The sequence below is a fragment of the Carcharhinus amblyrhynchos genome, chromosome 25 (genome assembly GCF_965287045.1).
Source record: "Carcharhinus amblyrhynchos chromosome 25, sCarAmb.v2.hapA, whole genome shotgun sequence".
In the NCBI taxonomy this organism is placed as follows: Eukaryota; Metazoa; Chordata; class Chondrichthyes; order Carcharhiniformes; family Carcharhinidae; genus Carcharhinus; species Carcharhinus amblyrhynchos.
Genome location: NC_137348.1, coordinates 6918968 through 6934098, shown reverse-complemented (window position 1 = coordinate 6934098; position 15131 = coordinate 6918968). Strand labels below are relative to the sequence as shown.

Sequence of the window (15131 nt, the reverse complement as noted above, 5' to 3'; positions counted from 1 at the left end):
CTGTAAACGTTGGTGAGAGTCATAGCTGACATGCCAAATTTTCTGCACATTTTTAATATCACCCTTGTAAATCTTCACCTGCACGCTCTCCACTCTTTATGTATCCTTTTTAATTCAGTCGTGGTTTTCGGGAGAAGCGGATCACCATCCGAAGAGAAAATCTTTTATTCTTTCTTGGGTTGAGGAAGTTGCTGAGCAAACCCCCCATTGCCCTTAAGCTGAGTGGCTTTGCTAGATCACTTCAGAGGACAGTTAGGAGTCAAGCACAGTGTTGTGGATCTGGATTCGGAAGTCAGCCAGACAATCCAGTAAGGGCAGAAGATTTCCTTCCCTGAAAACCATAAGACATAGGAGCCAAATTAGGCCACTCGACCCATCGAGTCTGCTCTGCCATTCAACCACGGCTGATATTTTCTCATCTCCGTTTTCTGCCTTTTCCCCATAAACCCGATCCCTTTACTTAATCAAGAACCTATTTCTGTCTTAAAGACACTGAATGACAGGGGGTTTGAGTTTGAGCTGTGGAGTTATGCTGCAACTGTGTAGGACCTTGGTGAGACCACATCTGGAATATTGTGTACAGTTCTGGTCACCTCACTACAAGAAGGATGTGGAGGCATTGGAGAGAGTGCAGAGGAGATTTACCAGAATGCTGCCTGGTTTGGAGGATAGGTCTTATGAGGAAAGGTTGAGGGAGCTAGGGCTTTTCTCTTTAGAGCGGAGGAAGATGAGAGGCGATTTAATAGAGGTTTATAAGATGATGAGGTGGTTAGATAGAGTGGACGTTCAGAGACTATTTCTTCGGGTGAATGTCACTGTTACTGGGGGCATAACTATAAGGTTCATGGTGGGAGATATAGGAGGGATGTCCGAGGTAGGTTCTTTACTCAGAGAGTGGTTGGGGTGTGGAATGGACTGCCTGCTGTGATAGTGGAGTCGGACACTTTAGGAACTTTCAAGCGGTTATTGGATAGGCGCATGGAGCACACCAGAATGGTAGGGAGTGGGATAGCTTGATGTTCGTTTTGGACGAAGCTTGGCATCACATCGAAAGAAGGGCCTGTACTGTTCAATGTTCTAATGACCTGGTCTTTACAGCCTTCTGCAGCAAAGAATTCCATAGATTCACCACTCTCTGACTGAAGAAATTCCTCCTCATCTCTGTTTTAAAGGATCATCTCTTCAGTCTGAGGTTGTGCCCTCTGGTTCTAGGTTTTTTCCTACTAGTGGAAACATCCTCTCTACGTCCACTCTCTCCAGGCCTTGCAGTATCCTGTAAGTTTCAATAAGATCCCCCCTGAAGCACCAGCTAAGTTTTTGAAACACAAAACGATGTCTTCATTTTCTCACTGAGACAGGCTTTATATTCCAAATTTCTCTATTGATTGAATTCAAATTCCACCAGCTGGGTTTTGAACTCATATCCTCAGGAACTTAGCCTGGGCCCCATGATTGCAAGTTCAGTGACATTATCACTACAAGGATCATCTCTGCCAGAGGTGTGGCACAAGGTGAATTGCTCTTGCAAAGAGCCAGCATGGACACGACAGGCCAAATGGCAACCACTCATGCGGAAATATTGTTTGATCCTACCAATCTATAGTAAGGGGCCAGAACTGCACGCAGTATTCCAAATAGCCTAACCAAGATTCGACACAGGATTAGCATAACAGCTCCGCGTTTCGTTTCTATCCCTCTCGACATAAAACCTTGGTTTGCTTTTATCATGGTCTCGTTTCTCTGTTTTGAAGTAGTCAATAGTTGGGTGGCGCAGTGGTTGGCACTGCTGCCTCACAGCGCCAGGGACCCGGGTTCAGTTCCAGCCCTGGGTGACTGTTTGTGTGGAGTTTGCACGTTCTCCCTGCGTCAGCGCAGATTTCCTCCCACAGTCCAAAGACGTGCTGGTTAGTTGGATTGGCTTTGCTAAGTTTTCCCTTAGTGTCCCAAAACGTGTTGGTTAGGTCTGTCCGTGTTTATGGATTCAGGTGTGTGGTGGAGGTACAGACCTGGGTAAAATCCTGAGCTGGTGCAGACTCAATGGGACGAATAGCCTCCTTCTGCACTGTAGGGATTCTATGATTCTAGTCACAGGGCCACCACAGTCCACACAACGTGGCAATACAGGTTAAAAAAAACTGCAGCTTTAAAGATTGACATACTTAAATGGAGCATAATCATCCCAGACATATAAAATATTTTGATGTCCATAAATGCCAAAGTCAGGCAATTTTAATAGTGGTGTTCAAAGTTAGGAGGGATTTTGACAAAATAAACAAACGCCAGTTAGGTAGGAGATAAGAACATAAGAATTAGGAGCAGAAGTAGATAAATTCAGCTCTTTGAGCCTGCTCCACCATTTAATCAGATCATGGCTGATCTCTCCCGAGTCTCAAACACACTTCCACACCTGTTCCCCATATCTCTATTTTTATTACAAATATATCTATCTCCTCCTTGAAACCAAAGAGATGGATGAGGGTTGATGTGGTGTACATGGATTTCAGTAAAGTGTTTGATAAGGTTCCCCACAGTAAGCTATTGCAGAAGGTACGGAAGTGTGGGATTGAGGGTGATTTAACAGTTTGGATCAGGAATTGGCTAGCTGTAAGAAGACAGAGGGTGGTGGTTGATGGGAAATGTTCATCCTGGAGTTCAGTTACTAGTGGTGTACCTGTTTTGGGGCCACTGCTGTTTGTCATTTTTATAAATAACCTGGATGAAGGTGTAGAAGGATGGGTCAGTAAACTTGTCGGTGGAGTTGTGAACAGTGCGGGAGGATGTTGCAGGTTACAGAGGGACATAGGTAAGCTGCAGAGCTGGACTGAGAGGTGGCAAATGGAGTTTAATGCGGATAAGTGTGAAGTGATTCATTTTGGAATGAGTAACAGGAATAGAGTACTGGGCTAATGGTAAGTTACTTGGTGGATGAGCAGAGAGATCTCGATGTCCATTTGCATAGATCACTGAAAGTTGGCACTCAGGTTGACATGGTTGTTAAGAAGGCATATGGTGTATTAGCTTTTATTGATAGAGGGATTGCGTTTCGGAGCCATAAGATCATGTAGCTGTACAAAACTCTGGTGCGGGTGCACTAGGAGTATTGTGTACAGTTCTGATTGCCACATTATAGGAAGGATGTGGAAGCATGGGAAAGGGCGCAGAGGAGATTTACCAGGATGTTGCCTGGTATGGTGGGAAGGTCTTATGAGGAAAGGCTGAGGGACTTGAGGCTGTTTTTGTTAGAGAGAAGAAGGTTAAGGGGTGACTTAATAGAGGCATATAAGATGATCAGAGGATTAGATAGGGTGGACAGTGTGAACCCTTTTCCTCGGATGAAGATGGCTAGCATGAGGGGACATAGCTTTAAATTGAGGGGTGATAGATATAGGACAGATGTTAGAGATAGGTTCTTTACTCAGAGAGTAGTAAGAGCCTGGAATCCCGGCCTGCAACAGTAGTGGATTTGCCAACATTAAGGGCATTTAAACGGTCATTGGATAAACATATGGATGATATTGGAATAGGGTAGGTTAGATGGACTTTAGATTGGTTTCACAGGATGGCGCAACATCGAGGGCCGAAGGGCCTGTACTGCGCTGTCATGTTCTATGTTCTATTCAATGATTCAGACTCCACCGCGCTACGGGGCAGCGAGTTCCTCAATTTCACCACCATCTGCAAGTAGTTCCTCCTTATCTCAGCTTTAAATCTACCACCTCTCAACCTATACCTGTGATCTCTTGTTCGAGATTGCCCCAGGAGAGGAATCAGTTAGTCTAATCAATCCCTTTTAAAATTTTATATACCTCGATCAGCTCCCCTCTCATCGTTCTAAACTCCAGCAAGTACAAGCTCATACTGTCTATCCCTTCTCGGGTGTCAACCCCTTCATCCCCGGATTCGATCTGGAGATACAGATCGGAAATAGTTGGTTTAAAAAATAAAACAGCCAATGAATAGTTAGGGAAAATAAAACTAAACAGCGAAAGGAGGGTGAAAACAGATTCACTATTAATTTCCAAAAGGGAACTGGATTTTTTACTTCAAAAGGAAAACTGAAATGCAGATTTACAGGGAAAGGGTGGGGAAATGGGACTAATTGGGATTGGTCATCATTGGCACAGGTTGTCTACACTGTGTGATTCTAAGATTGGAAATCTGCAATGAAAACTAAAAAAAGCTTAAAAAGCACTGCAGGCTACTTAGCCTCTGAAAGCGAGAGATAAATTAACAATTTGGCATCTAACAAACGGCTCTACTCAGCACAAACCTGTCTTTTATCCTATTGAACATTGACTGACACTGCAAAATCATTCACCGGTTTTGTTAATCTTACATAAGAATTAACTTGCCCGCAACTGTCGCATGTTTTCCACAGTACAAATGGGGCACTCAGCAAGTTCATCATTAGAATCCCGACAGTGCAGAAGGAGGCCGTTCGGCCCATCAAGTCTGCACTGACTCTCTGACAGAGCACCTTGCCTACGCCCAAGCGCTTCCCTATCTGTGTGAACCCATGCAATTACCATGGTTAATCCTCCTCTCCTACACATCTGGGAACACTAAAGGGCAGTTTAGAATGACTAATCCATCTATTTTCGGATTGTGGGAGCAAACTGGAGCACTTGGAGGAAACCCACGCAGACACAGGGACAACATGCAAACTCCACATAGTCATCCAGAGCCGGAATTGAGCGTGGCTCTGTTCTAGCCTGCAGAGATGATCCCAACTCGGGCACATCATTTTAGAATTTATTGTTGAATTCACAAGTATCGTGCTATTTTGAGGCATGGCTGGTTTATCAAGCAGCAGTGCTATTTTTAGTCGTTGACATTGGTGAGTTCGTATTATTCTGTCAAGTGATCCTCATGATTTATCTGGTAGCAAATGGTGACAAGAAAGCCCAATGATGAAAGATCCAGGATTTGAGAAACTCACCTCATCTCGTGTTTTACATAGATTACATCTAATGTCTTTCTCCTGTAATGTGACCAAAGGTTAACTGCACACAGTGAAGAACAACAGGGTACGTATCCAGATGCGAGCTGGAACAGGCATTTAATTTATAGACATTTGTTTTCATCACATCCTGTCTTACTAAAGCACAAAACACAAATGTGAAGCGATGGCACGCAGTGCATTGAAAAGACCATAAATATTTTTAAAACTGCTTTCACGCGGGTAGCAAATTACCTAACTTAAAGTTAAAAATAATTCTGGAGAAAACATACTTTAACCCTTATCCATTTTGAGAAGTAATGTACAAATTCAATTTAAAGCTAAAGTTTGTTTATTAGTGTCACAAGTAGACTTACATCAACACTGCAGTGAAGTTACTGTGAAAATCCCCTTGTTGCCACACTCCGGCACCTGTTCGGGTACACTGAGGGAGAATTTGGCATGGCCAATTTACCTAACCTGCACGTCTTTGGAGTGTGGGAGGAAACCAGAGCACCCGGAGGAAACTCACACAGACACGGGCAGGATGTGCAAACTCCACACCGACAGTGACCAGGCCGGGAATAGAACCTGGTCCCTGGCACTGTGAGGCAGCAGTGCTAACCACTGCGCCAACGCGCTGCCCATAACACAAGATCTGATTCCTGCTGCAAATTGAAGCCATGAGAAGGTTGTTCTGAAACAAATCCCATGTAGTTGAAGGCAACCCTTCACCCCCACAGTTCAGCAATCCTTGTATTCCTCAAATTTTCTAGGGGCCATTGGAAACATGGGGTGTTAAAATGGGGTCCCATCAGGGGGAAATAAAACTATTCTAATTCCCAGAGAATTTGGTTCCATTCTGCTCAATCTCTCTGTAAAGTGAACCACTACCATTCTGGGAATCAGTCTGGTGCACCTTCACTGCACCTTCTGTAAAGCAAGTATGCCCTTCTTAGATGGGCTGAAAGGCCTCCTTCAATACTGTACCATTCTATAATTCTGCTATTTATACTTCAGTGTTATTTCCAGATGTTGAACAGTGTTGTTTTTGCTCCTGGGAGCATTTGTCACTGTGCTGACTTGCTGACACATGTAGCAGACAGGGCATGTGTGAATATAACAAGCTGTTAATGTAAAAAGTATTAAGTTTTTCTGCAAAGTGCTATTCCTGCGTGATACACCATCTGTCAGAGTTCGCAAATTGTTGGATATTTAAAACTGTTGTGTGTGTTTGAAGTGAGCGCAAAACTCACACCTATTTGGCTGCGATCGATAGGTTTTTTTTGACGTTTATTCGATTGTTGCCAAAGAAGAGCTTTTCTTTTGTTTCCTTCATGAGTGCGACACTCCCACACACACCTTGAAGTGGAATAACACGTTATCTGTCTGTGGGAACGAAAAATTAAACCAAGGTGTTTTTCTGCCTGCTCAGACAACATAAACTTTAAAGAATGTTTCATTATGAGTTACAGAAATGCTGAATCATTGATATATTAATAGAATTGTCAGCAACTTCAAATGGTAAAAACAAAATAAATATTTACACCTTGGACACAGAGGGAGCACACGGCTCTGACAGTCAATGTTGTGTGTAATCAGCACATACCTCAGCTCTATCGCCCTCGCTTTACGTGTGTATCACTTCAGTTATACTGGTAGAAAAACAGCTATGTGGAAGGAAATCAGTTCCAATCAGTAGATCATAGAATCCCTACAGTGCAGGCGGAGGCCATTTGGCCCATCAAGCCTGCACAACAACAATCCCACCCAGGCCCTATCCCTGTAACCCCAGGTATTTGCCCTGCTAATTCCCCTGATATTTGGGCAATTTAACATGGCTAATCAACCAAATCCACACATCTCTGGAGTGTGGGAGGAAACTAGAGCACCTGGAGGAAACCCATGCTGACACGGGGAGAACGTGTAAACTCCAGACAGTGACCTGAGGCCGGAACTGAACCTGGGCCTCTGGCGCTGTGAGGCAGCAGTGCTAACCATTGTACCATTCTAAAGTGGAATGTGGCAATTTTGCACATGGGCAATGGTCAGCAAAATGTCTCATTGGCCACACTCAGAACACTGATGGACAACATGTGGCCCTGGGCCACAGGTTGCCCAGCACTGTTCTAAATACCAAAAAGTATAGGCCGAGTCTACTCAATCTCACCAGTTAGGATCATCCCCTCATCCCAGTCTATTGAACCCGCTAAGACAAGTGTGTCCTCCTTTAGGTAAGGTTACCAAAACTGCACACAATCGTGCCTTGAGAAACCAAAGTAAGTAGCCACGGTTCTTTCAGCTCATGTTTAATTGGCTAACTATGTCTCATTGGATATTTGAGATCTTGCACCATGTCTAAACTCTCTATTGATCAAGATTTTTTAAACTTTAATTGTAGAAGGTAAACCGGGATCCCTCAGATGAAGAATGCTTCTTCGATCTACTGAGTCGTTTCCAAAGTAATCGGATGGATGATCAACGCTGTACATTTGAAGAACGTCAAAATGGCACGACAGGGAGTGCATCGACCCCCGTGTCTCCTCTGCAGGACAGAATATGTGAGTACGTGAATGTGCAAACATGAGGCAAAGAAAGAATTGCACACGATTGGGAACCTGCAGTTTTTTGAACTTAAATTTCCTCCCTTCTCCACCCATGGTACTTAATTGACCAAGTGTGTGGAGTCTGCACATTCTCCCCATGTGTGCATGGGTTTCCTCTTTGTGACCTGGTTTCTGACCACAATTCAAAGATTGTGCGGGTTAGGTGGATTGACAGTTGTAAATTGTCCATTAGTGTCCAAAGATGTGTAGGTTTGGTGGATTGATCAGGTTAAATTGCCTCTTAATGTCCAATGATGTGCAGGTTAGATGGATTGGCCATGGTAAATTTCATAGAAATCCTACAGAGCAGAAAGAGGCCATTTGGCCCATCGAGTCTGCACCGACAACAATCCCACCCAGGCCCTATCCCCATGTCACTACATATTTACCTGCTAATCCCTCTAACCTACGCATCTCAGGACTCTAAGGGGCAATTTTTAGCATGGCCAATCAACCTAACCCACACATCTTTGGACTGTGGGAGGAAACCGGAGCACTCGGAGGAAACCCACACAGACACGGAGAGAAAGTGCAAATTCCACACAGTGACCCACGCTGGGAATCGAACCCAGGAGCTGAGAAGCAGCAGTGCTAACCACTGTGCCACCGTGCCGCCCATGTAATTGTCCCTTAGTGTCCCAAGATGTGCAAGTTAGATGGATTGGCCACGGTAAATTGCCCCTTAGGGTCCAAAGATATGTAGGTTAGGGAGGTTTGCCATGCTAGATTCACGGGGTTACAGGTATAGGGCAGAGGCATGGGTCTGGGTAAAGTATGTTTTTGGAGTGCTGATGCAAACGTGATGGGCCAAGTAGTCTCTTACTGCACTGTAGGAGTTCTGTGGTTCTGACTCCAGGAGCTGACTGCCCAGATCCCACTTTGCAAGTGGCCACTTAGAGGTGAAACTAATTTGCAAACATCACAGAAGAAAACCCAGCTGACTTGGTACATTAACAACCTCTAACTTTTGTCCCCGAGGTGCCCACACATCCTGCAGAGTGGAACAGTCAACAAGCAATTCTGTGCCTATTAGATTGGCACAGGAAATGTTCACTGTCCACAGCGTCTACATGAAGCAAGTCATGCGTGTGACGCAGAACTAATGGGAACTGCGGGTAGATCCTGCATATCCAGTTCCATTAGTCATCACAGTTTCCCCACGCTGCACCACTGAGCAGGGCAGCAACTGATCAAACCTCGCTGACGTATGTGGCCGCATCTCTGGCATTGCCATCTTTCACCTGCACTGGTAAAAATAACTTTAAATACAGAAATCCACGCAGGCGAAGATTCTCTGAAATTAGCTGGTGTGCGACTGAGAGTTGTTTGTCGGGCGACGCGGTGACACAGTGGTTAGCACTGCTGCCTTACAGTGCCAGGGACCTGGGTTTGATTCCTGGCCTGGGTCACTGTCTGTGTGGAGTTTGCACATTCTCCCCGTGTCTGTCTGGGTTTCCTCTGGGTGCTCTGGTTTCCTCCCACATTCCAAAGATGTGCAGGTTAGGTTGATTGGCCATGCTAAACTAGTGTCAGGGAATTCATGATGTGGAGATGATGATGGCGGGGCAGGCTCGAGGGGCTAGATGGCCTACTCCTGCTCCTATTTCTTATGTTCTTATTTCTTATGAGATGCTGGCGTTGGACTGGGGTAGGCACAGTGAGAAGTCTCACGACACCAGGTTAAAGTCCAACAGGTTTATTTGGTAGCACGAGCTTTCGTAGCGCTAACCCTTCACAGGCAATCAGCTGATGAAGGGGCAGCGCTCCGAAAGGTCATATTACCATATAAGCCTGTTGGACTTTAACCTGGTGTTGTGAGACTTCTTACTGTGTCAGGGAATTAGCAGGGTAACTATGAGAGGTTATGGGGATAGGACCTGGATGGGACTGTGATCGGTGCAGGCTTGATGGGCTGAATGGCCTCCTCCTGTACTGTAGGGATTCTATGATATTGTCCCATTACCACCAACAGATATAAAAGAGGGTCTGCCAACTGTCTGAAAGTATGGGGGCATTGTATCAATGACAAGGTGGTAATGACCAGATAATCTATTTTTGGTGGTGTTGATTAAGGGAGAAGTATTAGCCAGGCTGACAGGAACAATTATCCTGCTCTTTTTTGAGTAGTGTAATGGAATTTCTTATATCAACCCGAGAGAACAGATGGAGACTTGGCTTAACATCTCATCTGAATGATCACTGAAAGACGTACTGGCCAACTTTCCCATCCCAGGGAACAGTGCCAAAACTGATTAAGCAGAAACCTGTTGTACCTTTTGCCAACTGTTGTCTCAAAATCACTGATGCACTTTCTTTTCCTCCACCCCGCCACCACCCCCACCCCCGCCACTTCCCTTTGTAGCTCAGGCTTCACTCATTGCGTCACCGCAGACAGAGGAGTTTTTTGATTTGATAGCCAGCTCTCAGAGCCGGAGGCTGGACGACCAGCGAGCCAACGTGGGCAACCTACCTGGACTGAGGATCACTCATAACAACAGCCAGGTGGTGATGGGGCATCTGCGACCGGACGGAGATCCACAGGAGCCCGGAGATGAGTTCTTCAACATGTTAATGAAATGTCAGGTAGGAGCTGTGAAGAATATGTCACCCCGTGAGGAAAACACCCACTCATTTCAGGCAGGGGATCACACGCATGAATATCTTAAAACTGGAAGTCCAGGGCTTAAAGGGACAGGGGCATCATGAATGTAAAATTGGCAGAGCAACAGGACAGTTGTTGGGATGGAAAGGAGGTTTACAGTAATGTTCCCTACGGGTCAGTGATTGGACCACTGTTTCTTTGTTAGCCTGAATTTTATTCATTCATGGGATGTAGGTTTCGCTGGCTGGCCAGCATTTAAGTTTAAATTTATTTATTAGTATCGCGTAGGCTTACATTAACACTGCAATGAAGTTAGTGTTAAAATCCTCTAGTTGCCACACTCCTGTTTTGGTATACTGAGGGAGAACTTAGCATGGCCAATCAACCTAACCCACACATCTTTGGACTGTGGGAGGAAACCGGAGCACCCGAAGGAAGCCCATGCAGACACGGGCAGACTGTGCAGACTTCACACTTGCCCATCCCTAGTCACCCTTGAGCAGAGTGGCTTGCTCAGGCTGTTCCCAAGGGCAGTTGAGAGTCAACTACAATGCTGTGGTTCTGGAGTCACATGTAGGCCAGATCAAGTAAGGACTGCAAATTTCCTTCCCTAAAGGACATTAGTGAACCAAGTGGGTTTTTCCAACAATCGACAATGATTTTGTGGTCATCAGTAGATTCTTAATTCCAGATTTTTTTTTATTGAATTCAAATTCCATCACCTGGCATAGCAGGATTCGAGCCTGGGTCCCCAGAACATTAGCTGTGTTTCTGGATTAATAGTCTAGCGATAATAGCACTGGACCACTGCCTCCCTACCCTTGATCCTACATTCCTCTCCTTCTTAATCTCTTCCTCTACCCCTTTCCTGATCCTTGCTTTACCCTCATTGATCCTGATCTCCTCCCTTGTCAAGATCTGCCATTTCAACTGATATCATCCAGTTCTGAACCCTGTTATAAATGACCTCCTGGATTGTCAGGCGCAGTAGTGTCCGGTGACCCAACTGATTCTTTCTCTCGCTCCAGTCATCCAGGATTGACGATCAGAGATGTGCCCCCCCTAGCCCAGGGCCGAGAGGACCCACCGTCCCCGATGAGGACTTCTTCAGCCTGATCCAGCGGGTGCAAGCCAAGCGCATGGACGAGCAGCGAGTTGACCTTCCGTCAAGCCGTGAAGGGCTGGAAGAGAATAGGCCAGGCTCCAGCTGAGCAGCACTTTACCGACAGACTTGCAAACAAGCTGGACTAACTGTGCGAATCAGTGACCCTGCCAACACTGTGAGCAGCTGCCCAGGCCAAAAGCTGTCCAAACTACCCCTGGAGAGACCAGCATACGAATCTAGATACCCACGCAGCTTCAAGAGTTGCCAAGGAGGTGATTTTGTTTTTCTCTGAACTAAAAAACCCCTCACACTCAACACACCGATAACAACATTCACCTTTTTTTTCTACATGGTACAAAAAACATTTCTCTATGGAGATGGAAGTCTACAAGCACAGGCTTTGATTATTATTCAAAGTAATCGTGTTAAATGAATGTAAAACTGCTGGTACTATAGAAAATACGCATCTATAGTCTCACACACTGATAGCCCACACACAAGTCAAACACACATGTACAGACAAACATGTTACAGATAAGTTCACACACACTAGAGACAATTAGAGATTAATTTCCTTTGCTTTGATAATTCACATTAGGTGAATGTGTTGTTTACTCTGTTGTTGAATGAGTCTAATTGCCTTTAGTTTCACTGTTCAGGAGATTTACTATTTAAATTAATGAATGAAGGCTAAGATCAAACATTGTGGAGATATGTGGGGATTTTAATCCTGGGATTGTGTGTGATATCTTACACCAGCAGTGTGGAGCACTATCTCCTACTCTTAGCAAAAGGTCAAAACACAGATTATGTGTATAGACTTGTATAGTTTGATGTATTCAGCTGTATCTCACTTAGATCATTCCCAAAAGACATGGACAACACCACAGACTTCATACGGAGTATCTGGCTGGTTCCATTCGAGAAACAGGAGGTGTCTGTTCATTAACGGTACGGTAGATCCCTAAGATTACAGTGGAGGGTTTTTCTTTTATATTTAAGAGCAACATTAAGTTAATTGAAGGTTTCTATATACAATGAAATGGGGGAATAAATAACCATAATGGAAATGAACGTGATAGCCTAGAAATTATGCAGTATGATGCTGGCGTGCAACTGCTTAATGAATTAATATGGAATTCCTCCCCTGTTGTAATGGAGGTACGTTTAAAAAATAAAGAGGTGAATGGCACAGTTGAAATAGTGAGCTGAGAAGCTTAATATAAACACTGACACTCCAAGCAAAGGTTGCATTACACAACCAGTGTGTACATCTTAAATGTTAAACATAGATATACGAACTTGAAAAGTAACAGTTGGCATTTATTGCTTAATTAATCTTTTATCTTTATACAGAAACCTATTTTTTGTTTTAGAATGTGAATGTAATAAAGATCGAGAGAAGTATTCTAATGCTATCCTCCACATCTTCCTTGGCCCGGTGACTCCCTGCATTTTTCCACCAAAAGGCCGCAGAGTTAGCGAGAGGAAATTGAAGCAACGAGTCTGTGGCTTGTACGACTACACATGCTGTTGTGGTCAGAGACAGTTTTCCGAGTTCTCGCATTCTCCCAAACTTAACATCTCTCTCCGTTCTAAAGACAATGTCTTCTTGCGTAATTTCCTTCATCAGATACCACCAGTTTCCTACCTCTTGTAGGCAGTTCAAATGCAGAGGTCCCTTAATTTAATACATCAATCTTCATGGTTTCAGTGAAGCTTCCAAGTTGAACTTACAGTGCAGGTGTTTTACGTAATTTTCATTTGAAAGAAATCATTTTATAAAATCGGCTTAACAAAACGACACAACTGGTTCCTCTCTGGAGCCCGCTCAGATGGGCATTAAAAGATCCCATGGCGCTATTCAAAGGATAACGGGAGAGTTCTGACCCACGTTTATCTCTTGACCAACAGATAGATAACAGGTGGCAACAGGAGCCCATTTTGCCCTTCCACCAAACAGTGAGGTCAGGTCAATTTGCAACTTTACTCCATGTACCCAACTTTGCCACACATCCCTTTACCATAGAATTCCTACAGTGCAGAAGGAGGCCATTTGGCCCATCAGATCTGCATCAACAACAATCCCACTCAGGTCCTACTCCCGTAATCCCATGTATTTACTCTTCTAATCCCTCTAGCCTATGCATCCCGGGACACTAAAGGACAATTTGTCATGGCCAATCCACATGTCTTTGGCTGAATTAATTACAGAAAATTATCAACCTAAGTTTTGAATTAACGATTTTTCTAGCAACTGAAAAGCGGTATAGAAATGCACGTTCTTTCCTTTAAATCTTTCCAATTGTTTCAGTTATTTCTGCAGTGTTTTAAAAGTTAAAGTTTTATTTATTAATGTCACAAGCAGGCTTACATTAACACTGCAATGAAGTTATTGTGAAAATCCCCTAGTCGCCACATGCTGACACCTGTTTGGGTACACCCACAGAATCATAGAACCTCTACAGTACAGAAGGAGGCCATTCAGTCCAGTATCGGCCACAATTCCACCCACATTCCTGTAATCCCATATATTTACTCTGCTAGTCCCCCTAACACTAGTGTCAATTTAGCATGGCCAATCCACCTAACCTGCACATCTTTGGACTGCGGGAGGAAACCGGAGCACCCAGAGGGAACTCACGCAGGCATGGAGAGAAAGTGCAAACTCCACACGGACAGTGACCCAAGGCTGGAATTGAACCCAGGTCCCTGGCGCTGTGAGGCATAAATTCCAACATCTGCCATGATGAGATTCGAACCCGGGTCCCCAGAACATTAGCTGAGTTCCAGGACTAGAGGGGGAAGGGGAAGCATGGCCAATGCACCTAACCAGCACGTCTTTCGGGTGTCTGTAGTTTGGAGAAAAACTCACCTAGCATGTACATTCTAAGACATTGTCTTTAAAACGTTAAGATAGAGAGATGGAAGTGACTTCTTTTGGTATGAGAATTCCCTTTCCAGCTTTTTGTAATATGCACATTATATTGTGTGCATATAACTAACTGCAAATAGTGGTGACACCCTGCACATTAGTGCTGGAGAGCGAGTTGTAGGCATATACAAGTTAATTCTTGCTTAAAGAAGAATAAAACCAGGAACTTATTTTAATTTTTGTTTGGGTGTAAATTTTAAAACTACTCTTGTGATCCTTCAGGAGATTCCACAGCAGTCCCATGTTGTGTCTAGTGCTGTCCCTTTAACACACTTAAAACATTGAAACTCTTTCAGGTACAAATATTTTTCCAAACACTGCCAGTACATGATGCATTTGTTTTTGGATTTTAAACAGAGATGAAAATCTGTACTGTTCTGTAAATAAGACAACCTCATTTTACCTGAAAGTTGTAAATCAAATGAAACTGCAATGTATTAAATTTTACACAAGCTTGTAATAAAAAAAACAAACTGATTCTTTCCTTGGGTCTAGGTTACAGATGTCTTTTATCCAGTAAATATTTTCCGTAATTACTAATCAGTGATTTCTGTGTTCATTTTCTCCCCCTCCTCCCTCTTTCTACATCCCTTCGCATCACACCTCATACCTCAGCCTGGGTCACACCACACCTAGACGATTTATTTATACTAATAAATGTAGGAGCACAGGTAATCGAAGCAAGAATAGGCCATTCTGCCCCTCAAGCCTGTTCTGTCAGTCATTCAAATAGATCAGTTTCGGTGCCATTTTTCCACACTAACCCATTTATCTCTTCGTTATCTAGAATAATAGAATCCCTACAGTGCAGAAAGAGGCCATTCAGCCCACCAACATTCCCATGCAACCCTATCTCCTTACACAAGGTTTTTTTTATTCATTTGTGGGACATGGGTATCACTGGCAGGGCCAGCATTTATTGCCCATCCCTAGTTGCCCAAGGG

At 44.1% G+C, this 15131-nt stretch overlaps 1 protein-coding gene across 13 annotated transcripts in view; it reads left to right on the top strand.

Annotated features, from left to right (window-relative positions):
- gpsm1b (G protein signaling modulator 1b) overlaps positions 1-14727 on the top strand; it is a 290004-nt gene extending 275277 nt beyond the window's left edge. For all 13 annotated transcript variants that reach the window (XM_080212356.1, XM_080212354.1, XM_080212357.1 and 10 more), the window contains 3 exons: positions 7341-7500; positions 9908-10128; positions 11176-14727. In XM_080212356.1, the coding sequence (XP_080068482.1) occupies positions 7341-7500; positions 9908-10128; positions 11176-11358 (564 nt within the window). In that variant the 3' untranslated portion in view covers positions 11359-14727. The remainder of the gene's footprint in view (positions 1-7340; positions 7501-9907; positions 10129-11175) is intronic.
- Positions 14728-15131: the final 404 nt, after the last annotated feature.